Source organism: Falco peregrinus, chromosome 2 (genome assembly GCF_023634155.1).
Source record: "Falco peregrinus isolate bFalPer1 chromosome 2, bFalPer1.pri, whole genome shotgun sequence".
NCBI classification, from domain to species: domain Eukaryota; kingdom Metazoa; phylum Chordata; class Aves; order Falconiformes; family Falconidae; genus Falco; species Falco peregrinus.
This window is the reverse complement of record NC_073722.1, coordinates 39,272,028-39,285,178: the sequence shown is the minus strand read 5'-3', so window position 1 is coordinate 39,285,178 and position 13,151 is coordinate 39,272,028. Positions and strand designations below refer to the sequence as shown.

At 45.3% G+C, this 13,151-nt stretch overlaps 1 protein-coding gene across 3 annotated transcripts in view; it reads left to right on the top strand.

Moving 5' to 3' along the window:
- Window positions 1-13,151, top strand: part of EXOC6B (exocyst complex component 6B) — a 311,652-nt gene that overhangs the window by 177,939 nt on the left and 120,562 nt on the right. For all 3 annotated transcript variants that reach the window (XM_055795537.1, XM_055795536.1, XM_055795538.1), the window contains exons 9-14: window positions 6,501-6,584; window positions 6,747-6,793; window positions 7,972-8,092; window positions 10,587-10,658; window positions 11,107-11,204; window positions 12,125-12,230. In XM_055795537.1, the coding sequence (XP_055651512.1) occupies window positions 6,501-6,584; window positions 6,747-6,793; window positions 7,972-8,092; window positions 10,587-10,658; window positions 11,107-11,204; window positions 12,125-12,230 (528 nt within the window). The remainder of the gene's footprint in view (window positions 1-6,500; window positions 6,585-6,746; window positions 6,794-7,971; window positions 8,093-10,586; window positions 10,659-11,106; window positions 11,205-12,124; window positions 12,231-13,151) is intronic.

The window sequence follows — 13,151 nt, the reverse complement described above, 5'->3', positions numbered from 1 at the left end:
TCACCTCTCCTCCTGCCATGCACCACTGCGAAGATGGCCTGACTCCATCTTCACAGTGACCTCGTGGTAGGTATTAGGGTTAGATCCCCAGATGTTTTTGGCTGCTTTTTGCTGCAAGGATGCCCTGCTGATTCACCTTTAAGCTTGCTGTCTACCAAAACGTACAAGTCTTTATCCACAGAGGTGCTCCCAAAGCAGTGGTCCTCAGACTGTGTTGTTGCAGGGGGTTCAGGGGTTCTTCCTTTTCACCTATGATATATGGCATTTGTCCTTACTGAATTTCATCATGTTCATGTTGGCCTGTTCCTTCAGCCTGCCAAGACCCCTCTGGATGGTGGCCCTACCTTTGAGTGTATTGACTTTTCCCTAATTTGGGGGCATCTGCAAAGTGGATGATATTTTTGCAAATGCAAAGTCCATTGCCTCCTCCAGGTCTTTGATGAAGACATTAAGCGAGGCAGGTCCCTGCTGTCATTCTCTCCTTGTTGTGGGCCTCCATGTGGAGCATGACCTGTTAACCCACAGCCCTCTGAATCCAGAGGTATGGATGTGTACCGACCAGGTACCCATCGAGCTCATCAATCATACACTTAGGTACAATGTTTTGGATTTTAGGAGCTCCTCAGTGAATTCTCCCTTGTGAAGAAGGAGCCTGAGGGCAGGCTTTCATAGATAGGTGAATACTGATCTGCTTCTCAGGAAACAGTTGTGCAAGTCATTGAGACGGGCTGTATAGGAGCGGAGCTATGCTTTGGTGAGATGCTGTGTAAATCTCTCCTAAAGTTGGGAGAATTCCCAAAACATGTGCCTGAGAATTTTTGCAGACCAAAATCAAAGGAGGATGAAGGGCCAGAGATAAATTTAAAAGAAGCCTAGGTCATGCAGTAGCTAGTGCTAATACATTAATAAATCCAGATGGGTGGTGGGTTTAAGATTCCTGCTCACAAGAAAGTCAGCTGAATTCATCACTCTTTGCTTAAACTAGAGCTGCAGTGATGCAAATGGCATGGTCTGTGGATCAGGTGCTACCAGATCTCCAGTGGATTTTAAACTAGGCTGTTACAAGTAAATTGGGGCTATTTCTGTTGGTTCTGCATACATGATTAACTGGTATCCACATATATACACTAAGCTAAGTGCAATTTGGTTTTATCAAAGGAGGAATCTGGTCAGCATATATTATTGTAGCACATCACCTTACTTACTGTCACTGCAATGATATTTTCATGCCAGAACTTAGAAGATCCACTCATTTTTAGGGAATGAACTAACGATGTTGCAAGTACGAGGTGTTTGAGATGGCTCAGCCAGTAATAACCCCAGGGGAGCGAGGGGTTATTGATGGCATGTGTTACCCAGTTGTATGCAGCTAGTAAATTATCGTTACATGAAGTACACAGGGTGCATTTCTGCTTCCAGCTAAGCAGAAATTTAGTAATCCAAACATTGTCATCTATGTGTTCTGAATCCAAGAAGTCCCATCTTACTGGGCATTTTAACTATTTGCTGAGGACAACAGCAGAATACAACTTCCAGCACATTTTCCCCTGTGTAATTCACAGCACAATTTGCTTTCAGCTGTCTGCTGCTCCTGAATTATGAAACTACTTTGGGTTTTTTCAGCTGTTGTTTTTGCATTCTTGTGATTATATTCTGTTTTCCCTTATGTGGTGTTCATCTACGATCTTAATTATCTGCCTGTCATTGCCAACTCTGTGAACACTGAAGCTAATTTGAGAAGGAAGGTTCTGCCCGGTAATTTTAAAAATATGAGGCATTATTGAGGGTTTTTCCTGGACCAGTGATTACAAGAAATGTGTAGTTTGGAAGCGTAGCTTTTGATTCTTCCTGCTCACTTAAAGAGACTGAGAGCTGGGTGAAACCTCTTCTCATTAAGACAGAATAGATGAATAGGAGAGGGACCCACTTCTCCTCTCCCCACCAAGAGTATGTGATTTCCCTGAGTGAGGGGCTGAGCTCACAAGAAACCCAGGGGGAGCAAGGATGCTGATGCTGTAACAACATGTGTTAGCAGTGTCTTGCTTCTGCAGAAGGTCGATGGTGGATCTGGATCCCACGAGAGGCAGGGCTGGGAGCTGTGCCATCCATAGTCTTTCCCAAGTGGTGTTTGTTCTCAGACCTGCCATGTGCTGCTTGAGATCAACGTGCACCTCGAGGGTTTTGTTGAAAAACATTGCAGGTGCAACGTGTATTTACAGAATAAAATAGCTGCTTTTAGGAGGAAGGAAAAGAAAGAAAAAAGTTGGGCTGTTTCCCACCAAGGGGACATGGAGAGTGGGATTAGGGCACATGCACATACAGCTCTGCTCTGAGCTTACGTTCTGACTTGCAGCTCAGCTCCAGTCTAGTATTTTTGTTGAAGTTTGGTGAAGGTGTTGTTCAGCTTGGGTGCCATCCTGTGCTGAACCACTCCGGATATTCTGGAACAGATCTTTTATTCAGCAGATTGCCTGCCTAAGCAGATGTGGGCATACCTGCCTGCACCTCTGTTGGCTGCTACGAGAGGCTGAGCCTGAACAACCCAAGTTGGCTTAGTGATGCTCTCAAAAATCACTTCTCACAATACCTTGTGTACAGCATTTACGTCCCAGAATACTGTGTTTGTAAACTGTAGGTAAAGAGGTGATTGGTTAAATGTGAAAAACCACCAGGCATGGGGCTGTGAGAGGAGAATGGGATCGAAGTATAAATACTGTGTGGTGTTTCAGGTGAAGAGTCTTAACACGGGGTCTCGTGGTGTATTCTGGCTAATTTTTTGGTGTGGTTTATTTCTGTTTGTTTGCCTTTTGCTCTTTTTTTTTTTTTTTTTTTTTTTACTCAGGGGAGAACAATATTAAGAAATAAAGAGGAGTAGTATTATCTGAAGACCTGATAGGTGTAATAGTCTTAAATAGGGAAAATGTGGGAAGCTGGGTGGTCTAAGCTAAAACTGCCAAAAAAACCCCCGCTGAAAGTGGGGTGACTTCCCAGTTTTGGAAGAGTGTAATATGTGAGCAGTGAAAAGATCTGGGGGGATGATGGAGGAATGTGCTTGAGGGAAAAGGATGAAGTTGTATGTGAGAAAAACGTGGATAGTGTGCAGGGAGATTGTTTGGATAGGAGTTTTTTGTTGGAGTGCCCTCTCATGAGAGAGTCCCCAATTCTTGGGGCACTCAAAAAAGGCTCAAGAAAGAAAATACAGGAAACAGTGCATTGGGAGGGAGATGGTTTTGGTCACGTTGGCAGGTCTGTAGGCTGTGAGCTTTAGGGAAACTGTTAAGATGTGAATGTGGTCTACTTTTTTTGGGAATGGTTTCAAAGGTTTTTGCTGTTCCTTCTCTTCTGCTACAGTTAAAGCTGTTTGTTGGGTGGGAACGAGGAGGACTGGCATCCAAAGCCTTGAGCACCCTGTGAGGCTGAAGGGGCTTCCCTCCAAGGCTGAGGGGCAGGTTTATTGTGACTCCTTGTGCAGTGTCTCCAGCCCAGCTCAGATTACTCTTGCTACTTGTGTTTGTGGAAAACATAGTTTTTCCTCTGGAAGCGCAATGCAAAATAGTTTAATTTTCAGAAAATATTATGAAGTTGGTCCAGGTGCTTCATCTTCCTCAAAGCCATCAGTAAAATAAGGATAGAAACCTGGTGTGGGGTTTATTCCCAGTGCTGAAGGAGCTGAATGATGGGGTCGGGGGTTTCGGTTCTTTGCCATGGAGACACATGCCCTCTGCCCTGTCCCCTGGGACCTGGTGGCACCTGTTTCTCGCAGCACCTGGTGACCTTCACCATCCCATGTGTGCTCCTGAGCAGCTGGTGGGAAAGTGGACACATCAAATGAAGAAGCTTTTTAATGAGGTGAACAGCTACGGGATAGGGTCTGTGGTGTGGCAGGGCAATGGGAGGACGGGCAGAGCTGTGCTGGGAGCAGAGCCGCATTGGGGGATGGCTTCTTGGTCTGTCTGTCTTGAAGAAATGCATGGTGAGGGTGGGGTGATCAGGGAGGATCTCTTCTTGGAGCTCAGTTGGAGGGATAAGAGAAAGTGTTTTCAGCTGAACTGAATTGCTTTGGCATAGTCTGAGCAGAAATCTTCAAAATCTGATCTTAAAAGGGCTAATTGCTTTCACACCAGCCTCGCACTCCTGATGAGCTGCTTTCCAAGTTTCCAGTGAGCCTTCGAGGTCACCACAAAAATCTCACCTGTGTAGCTTGGGGAAGCGGCAGCTTATGCATGTTGAGTAATGGGGAATTGATGTCTTGCTGACTTCTATATGATGGTGCATAAGGCGAAACACAGTGGCTGGTGTGAGTGACTGCTGTGGTGGCTGCACTGAGGATTGTGGCTGAACCTTGGTGTGCTCTTGCCTTCGGTGATGCTATACATTAATTTATTAAAGAAATAGGGAAAGAACACCTTCAGTTTTGAATTTGCACCACAAACTCATTGGTAGCAGTGGGCTGTGCTAGGTTAGTGAGTAGCTTCACTCAAAGATCTCAGTGATGCTACCAGAGATGAGTTGCTCTCATGGTCAAGATGGAAATGGTCAGGGGGTTTTGTGCCACTTGTGTAGGTTTTGAGAGATGGAGCATGACAGGATTTAATAAATACTTTAAATCCAGTCCCATCAGTGGTGGGGTGGGAGTGGGACAGCCCTTCTGTCTTGGTTCTCCTGTGGCGCTGCCAATACTGAGAGGAGGTGGGTAACACCAGCATCCTGGGAAGCACTGGCTCTCAGGCCCAGGAGAGGAGCTCAAAGGGAGGTCAGAGCTCCCTGCTTGTAGGTAATAATCCCACCCTGCTCTGGGTCTAACCTGTAGATACTGGTTTCTGGCTCATGACACTTATCTTTCAAGGGGGAAACAGCTTTTGAGAGCATTAAGAAGAAATATGGCATGGAATTGCTGGTTCCCAGGTAGTTTCTGTTTCTAAAAAGCTTTCTTAAAATGTCAGATTACTTGTAGGTCCAAGCTGATGCTTAACTTGATTGCAGGACAAAGGCTCAGATTTATACCTGACCCAAGTTTGCTCCTTGCCAGGCTGTTGGCACCACTGATGGTTGGATGGATGTGGCCACCATGTGCACCCTTGATATTCGGCTAGGATAAAAAGTATAATTCAGAGAAAGAATTGATGGTATAAATCTGCATAGTCTTTGCAGTGCATGTGCATGGTGGCAAGAAGGTTTTTTTGGATGAAATTTAGAATTTGGGAAGGGCAGTGCTAGGTGGGAGAGCTGCTGGGCACATCAGCAAGGCTGAATTTTTCCTTAAGCCTTGAGCTCCAGCTTGTAGGAGACAAGGAGCAAGTCAGGCTATAGCTCCTCAAGGAGTTATTGCAGACATTTCATAAGACCCCTTTAGCTGAGGGCATCCTAAGGCAGCCTGGTTGTATAATGCCGTAGTAACTGGATAATCGTTAAATTCACATCAGGTTTTTCTTTTAGTGAATTTATTTTTTGTAGTAGAGAAGATTGATGTCTGGTGCCTTGCTCAGGTGATATTTGTTGTTGTGTGTTGTTTGTTTTGTGAATTCCAAATGAGATTTTCTAAATTTTATTTATTTATTTATTTATTGGGGGGCTCGGAACAGTTCAAAGCAAGACCTTGTCCCTTCTCTGAAGTGTTTATAATCCAATTTCAGACATAAAACAGTGCGGGCGTGGAGGAGGGAGGAACAAGCAGGGATAAAACAGCAAGCTTTTACATAGCCTAGGGGACCAGGGCAGTAGGCGGACATCTGAATGCTTCAGCAGGTCGATGGCATTTGAGGATCCTCATGGGTTTGTTGTCTGGGTGGGGATGCTCAGATGTAGCCTGGCTTGGTAAAACAAGCCACCTACAGATGAAGCCCCCAAAAGAGCGGTTCAGGTCCCTGCCACAGTGCCTGGTGTGGGTGGCGATGCCTGGGTTTGGCTTTCAGGACTAACCAGCTCTCCTCTGGAGGCTCAGACCCCCAGTAAAGTTGGGAGAATGTGAGCCCAAAACTCTGTCTTGATCATTTTTCCCAGCTATAGAGACCGGTCCTATAAATTGCTATAACCCACACAAGCACTTTTTTCTGAAATTCCGTAACTTTTGTGGATTTGCATCACTCTTCACCCATGAATCAGTGAAAGAATTTCTGGCATTGTTTGTCCCCTCTTTCTTCTTGCTAACACTAGGTATCAGTTGTTTCACTGCCCCTATGGTTAAGTAAGTTGGATGTTTGTTTGTATCACGGTCCAGTAAGGAACTGGTTGCACACTTCTGTATGCCACATCTGCACAGCGAGACTGGAAAACGGGTACACAAGAGTTCATCAGATACTCTTATACCTGAACAGCTGGGGTTTTGACTCGGTGTTTTGAGTAAAACTCTTTTCTGACATTTGGATTTGCATTTTGCAGGAGAGCGTTGCATAGATAATTCTGGAGGAATATGAGATCCGCATCTTAAATGCTCAGTATTGCAAGTTATCTGTTAATGCCAACCTTTATAATTACTTGAATTAATCTTCTCTGTATTCCAGGGTGCCCGAGAAACCTTTGAGAGTTACTATAGGAAGCAGAGAAGAAAACAAGCCAGATTGGTCCTGCAGCCTCCTTCAAACATGGTATGCGGGTCCCCTGCTTGCAGTGCCCACACTTGCTCTGCTGAAAAAAGGAGCGGAGGGTTCTTGCTGGGCGTGCAATTGCCGATGGGTTGTCTCTGATTTATTTCCAATTGCTCGTGGCCACCTTTGTTTTAATCTTTGCTCACTTTTTCTTTGTTGCAGCATGAAACTTTAGATGGCTATAGGAAGTATTTTAATCAAATTGTAGGGTAGGTATTCTTTTTATATACATCCTCACTAAATATGTGTGTGCTTTGTTGTTGAGGAGCTAAAAGAGGAGGAGGAAGGAATGTTGATCTTTTTGAGGGTCCTTTAAAGAGAGCTGAAACAGCAAGGGGGCTGGGGGGGAAAGGTGGTTTGGGCTTTTAAAGCATTTTAGAGTGTATTTTATAGCTCCCACGAACTTTGCTGTGTCACTAGTGGGTGCATGGAGGAACCTGCCAGCTCTTGTACCAGCAAGTGCGTTTCTGGGAGTTTGAGGGTAAATAATCTCTGTGGACTATGTGCATCTACTTGCCCCACTAATGAGATGAATAGGCCCTCTGCCTTAATTATTCTTTAATATTTGATAATTATTCTTTGATTATTTTCCTGGTAAAGGAGGTGATTTTCAAGCCTCTATTCCTATGAGCTTCTTATTGCACTCAGATTTGACAAGAGTCTTCCAAAACCACCCAAGCTCTAAGAGGAGACAACGTAAGACTGCCAATCTAGCAAAGATAGGGGATTATGTTGAAATTTCTACAGCTAACAATAATAATTTCAACACTTAATCACGACCAGTACAAATGCAACGTGCGCTGCTCACCTTCTCTGTGCTCCTGGGATGAATTTCCCTGTCAAAACACAGCTGAGATTTTGTGTGTTGCTGTTTAGAATGTCTGGTGCCATGCTTGCTCCCTGAAAAATACAGTTTCTTTTTGGCCAGCATGTTTGATAACTGGAGATTGGAGTGAACTGAGCGTGTGGTGTATCCGGGTGCGAGGCATTATTTTCCCTGCAGTTAACCAATTGTAAGGTGATTGCTGCTGGCTGGGGCAGAGTTCAGTCAGTGGTTCTTGTTGAAATAATGGGGTGGAGAACTTAAGACCGGGGAAATTCTGCCTTTGCGTATTACGCAGAGTGGCATTACTAGGAGCAACTGTGTTTTAGCTCACTTCTGTAATACAGTGAAACAGCATATAAAATACTGTGATGTTAAAAATAGGTGAATAAGGTGTTTGGCGTTGGCTATGTTTGATACAAATACTACTGCAAATCTGAGCTTGCTCTGGAGATTTGTGGATGTGCAGCTGCTGTGTGCCCCTCGCATGTGGTGTTTGCAGAGCTCTTGATGTCTCGAAACCTGTAACTTCTGATAACTGTGCCGTTTTTTCCTCTCCCTTAGGTTTTTTGTAGTTGAAGATCACATCTTGCATACAACGCAGGGCTTGGTAAATAGAGCCTATATTGATGAGCTGTGGGAGATGGCGTTATCAAAAACTATTGCAGCACTAAGAACACATTCAGTAAGTAAAAGCCCAGGGTTGCTCAGCTGTTGCTTGAGTATGACTTGACATGCTGGAAATACTGGCTTTTACAGTAGTATTCTTTGTTTTGCCTCTTTTCCAATGACCCTGTTTAAAGCAGTAGCATGAAGATACGCTGCTATTTCCCCAAAAGCTTTCTCCAGCCTTTTTTGCCTCTTGATGCACTGCATTTCCCTGTACCAAACTCTCAATATTTGGGGTGAATGGAAAGAAGACGACAGTGGTTTGGTAACGGGATAAAATACATCGCTGATCACTTTTGAAAAGCACCAGCAGAGGGAGTCAGTTTGTCCCAGAAAACTGGGCAAAAAGGCGTTTATTTGGTACACTGAAGTATGACCTTGTTTGATATTCCCTTAAAGTTCATGGCAGTGAATGAGTTGCTATCAAACTGCAGATCATTGGTGTGTAGAATGACACTGAATAGATTTCTTTTCTTATTTCATACTGAAAGAAGTTTGGAAAAATGGCTTATCGCTTCAGTATTTCTCTGCTTGAGCAAAAAAACCAAAGCAAATTGCAAAAAATGAGTTTTTCCCTGGTTTGGTATGATCAGGTATATAATGGTGTACTGGTTCAGCTGGGAGCACTGGAGTTTTCTGAAAACCCTGTTGGTTAATGGGATGAAAAAATTACATTTGTCCTTAAAAGGAAAAGCATTGATGTCTTTCCACAAGTGCGTTTTCAAACTGCTGGGCCATTTTCTCCAGGAAAAACCAAAAGTGTTAAATCACTGCTGCTCAGGGATGGCAGTTCCGTCTGAGAGCACAAGGATGCTGCAGGATCGTGTGCTGCGGGGCTGCATCTAACGTGGTGTAACGTGCATGTGGTGGCACCCAAGTGATAATGATGTCGTTGCTCTTTGCTGTGAAAACCCTAACATTTCTGCATGGAGACGCAATACGCTGCTCACTGCGAACCATGCTGAGGTCTGCGTTTAGGTGCCCGTGACTTTAGCTTAGTGTGGTCACCCACGGGCGGTGTTGCTGGTGAGCTGTTTGGCTTTATCTGTGCAGGTGGGGATAATCCTGGTGATGGACCTGGAGCTAGGTGGGATGAGGGAGGGCAGAGGCTTCACGGGGTGCTCTGGCTCCGTCTGGCATGGCTGTTGTGTTGACTGGAAAGCTGCCTCCTTCCACTTAAGCTTCTGTGTTTTGAAAGGGGATAAACACAGCGATGTACACCCCACCAGGTTGTAAGCCTGTGTTCATTTTCTTTTTGAGTGGGGTTTTCTCTGAGGAAGCTGTGATGGTAAGCCAGGTACAAACACGATATTTTTCAATTTTACCAACTTTGTTGCCATGACAAATTGTTGTGATGCCAAACTTCATGCATGAAGTGGCTGCCAGGAGAAGCTTTTTTCAGTAATCATGAAAGTTGCATGATTTCTCAACGCTAGCGTTGTGGTCATTGCCATTCCCTCTAAGCGCTGCTCAGCCTGCAGCTCCCGTGTAGACCAGCGCCCTCCATCCCGTATCGCCTCTGAGACTTGGTGGAGCATTCTCACGTTGGTGAGGCTGTTTCAGTTCTTCCCTTTCAGCCAAAGTTATCCCTGTGTTTTCTTCCTTGCTGCAGACAGGGACATCTTTTATCGCTTCTGATAGCTTTAGGGCATTATCTTTCTTTCTGACTTTCTTTTTTGGACAGTGAAATGGAAAATGTGTCTCTTCCAGTCTTTCGCATTGATTAATGGAGTCATTCCTCTTTGAGTTTCCAGAGAGCTTTAAATCTGTTTCTCTTTCCAGCTTATGATCACTGGTTCTATATTTGGTAAGACTTTGTCTGAAACTTTACATATTTTCAGCATAGGGAGGTTGTCTGCTGTGTCCAGAGAGCGCACGAAGCCTGTGGGTGACGTGGGGTGTCTCTGGAGGGACGATCAGTGCTGTCACTACGCTGAGTTGTGTCTTCAGGGTTTCGAGCAGTGTCCCAACCCGCAATAAATACTTGCATTGTAGCTCTGACCATTAATGTTGCTGAAATATAGGCATGCAGCATTTTTTTTTCTCAGCCTGAACCACTTAGCGATGCAGCCTTCATGCAGGGCTCGGGGATGCCTTGCTGCGATGCTTCATTACCATCAGACACAACACACTAAATATTAAATGAGAGGCGCTGCTGTCATCCTGGTATGACAGCGCGCTGATTTGCTTCATCTCCTCTCGCTTCCCCAGCAGCTCCTGGGTAATCTTAGAGACACTTCAGGTATATCTACAGCAACTGAAATCCTTATTCATCATGGAGAGCCTCAAGAGCAGTGTGTTACGAGGAGAGATACCCTTATCAGCATGCCTTCCTTTGCCCTGTGCAGCGTTAGGGCATGGGCTGTAGGATAAAAGCTGCTGATCATAAGACTGTACGGTCTGCCTGTGTATTTATTATCGCTCAAGTGATAATGCAGGAAGGCTGAGGGTAATATTTTTCACGTGTGCTGCAGTTAAAACCATGTTGTAATTTCTCCCCTTGTTTGCAGTCCTACTGCTCAGACCCGAGCCTGGTGTTAGACCTGAAGAACCTCATCGTCCTCTTTGCAGATACGCTCCAGGTACACGGGTGTTGATGACCGCTCTTTATCTTGCTCAATGGTTGTGTTGCTCACAGGTGGTGTCAGTCAGTGGGGTGAAATGGCTCATGTGGGCTTGCTGTAGTGACTCAGCTTCTTTTTTTGGCATTGTGGCGCATGAATTGGGCCCAGTGGACAGCCTGGTTCCCTCCGTGTGCGGCGTGGCTGGCCTGTGGGCAGCAACTGAACCTTGGCCACTTTGCCAAGCTTTTGTGCCCCTGCCTGCACCCAGCCCAGCTTTTAATACCCCTCGGTTCTCCACCTCGATAAATCACCACCTAAACCCCTCCACCAGCACCGTTCATTTCTGTGGTGGTGGTAGGGGAGAATTTGCCCACGTGCTCCCTATTACATTGAGAAAATAATCTTCAGCTGCCTGCTGGTGACTTTTTCTTACCTGAAGTTGCTCTCTTCCCCCACCTTGCTGCAGGGATACGGCTTCCCGGTAAACCAGCTCTTTGACATGCTGTTGGAGATCCAAGACCAGTATAGTGAAACCCTGCTGAAGAAATGGTCAGGAGTTTTCAGGTAAGAAGCTCTTAAGCAAACGTATGAGATGTACCCTGCGGAGTAGTTTTAGCCCATAAATAAAATGTTTTCAGATCAAAAGTTTAAATTTTGGGCAACAGTAAGCTTTTGGCCTTGGGCTCTCCTTGTACCCAGGGAGGGCCAATTTAAATACAGTTGTGAGGATTCTGTGTGTGGTGAGGTCTGTGCAATAAATTGGTGTAGACCAGATGTTTTATGTCCCAGAGGGATAAGGTTATGGTTTCATTATGAAGCTCACATTGACAGTCAATAGATGGAAGGACGCAAAAGTCTGGTGTGGCAGCAGCGTTACTGTGCCGTTGGTCCAGCACTGAGTCCTGGGTGTCTCGGGACATCCGTGGTGTGTCCCTGTGTCGCTGTGCTGCTGCTGTAGGCACATCCGTGAGCTGAGCAGTTGCCCACAGGTAGGGCGTGGTGTATTATCCAGGATCCCATGCTGTGCTCTGGAGCCACCAGCTCATTCTGTGATGGTCCTCCTTGCACCTCCCAGGAGGACTGAGTTGTCTCTAAGCATGGGGCATTGGGAAGAGATGCTGGAGGATGGTCAATGCCCTGGTAGCTCAGCATCCATCTTCCTTGAGGTAGGCCCGACTGAAGCTCACCTGGGCTTTACTGGGGCTGCTGCTGAAGCTCAAGTCTGGATTAAAATCACCGTTAAGTTCTGGCTGTGGCTTTGTGCAGGCTGAAGGCAGGGAGCTGGGAGAGATCACTGAGTCCAGCTGCAGCAAAGATGATTTCAAAAGTCACAAACCTGGGGAGAAGTTTAGGCCCATGGCATCACATCATAGCCTGGCACTACTTCTTAAGAGCTTCCCGACCCAGCAGTGAATCTGCAAAGTTGTGGTTGATCTGTCATCACAGAACTAACTGTCTTACTAACTTTTCTTTTCTTTTCTTAGAAATATACTTGATTCGGATAACTACAGTCCCATCCCAGTGACAAATGAAGAAGTTTATAAGAAAATAGTTGGACAGTTCCCATTCCAAGATGCAGAACTCGAAAAGGTAATCCTGAAATGAGGAAAGTGGCACAGTGTGTCCACTGGTGCAGGAAAATTCCGCACCCTTGTTAGTGGCATTGAGAACTGCAAATGAGAGAGTAAAAAAAACCCCAAACCTAAACCCCCAGCCTAGATAAGCAACAAAACCACTCCCTCCCCTCCCCCTCCCCCCAAAAAAACCAGGGGAAAAGAATAAATATGCTTCCCGTGTGATGCATTTCTCCTGCTGTGGGTGAGGAAAGTGTGTATAGCAGTACCTCATCAATTTTGTTTTCAGATCACAGTGTACTATCGCAGCTGAACAGCGCTTGCAGTAGACAAGAGACTAGAAATCTCTGCTTCCATTGCTATTTTTTTCCCATTTTATGAAGCGTGTTATTGACCTTTATTTGTTTTAATCTCATATTTAAAAGAAAAAAGCCCAATGAGGTGGTATATCTTGGCTTTTGTAAAAGTGTGTGCTTGCAAAACCTAAATGTAGCCAAATTTGACCTAGCCAGTGTCCCTTAAAAGCCTGCTTGGCCTTCTGCTCCACATCTGGCAGCCAGCGAGCTCCAAGCCTGGTGAACTTAATTAGAACTGGGAGGGTTTTTGATCCAAGTCAAGTGTTTAGATTTCAGAAAGCCTATGTCCTTCCCCCAAAACTGTATCATGGGGTCCAGCTTCTTACTATTACACTCTGTACCTCCCAGCCATGTGTGCGCTATGAGTAAAAGCTGGTTGGAAAAATTTGGTGTAGTACATCTGTTTCCTCTTGGCTTTTGGTGTTGTAAGCAAGTGTTCACCTTGGGCAGCAACTGTGGGAGGTGACCAAGCAAAACACCTTGTGCCTGGTGGAAGATAAAAGCCAGGGAGTTCTAAAACAGGATTTTTTCATATGAGTTAGTGAGTTAGGAGGGAGAATGAGGGTCCTGTTGTGCTGCCG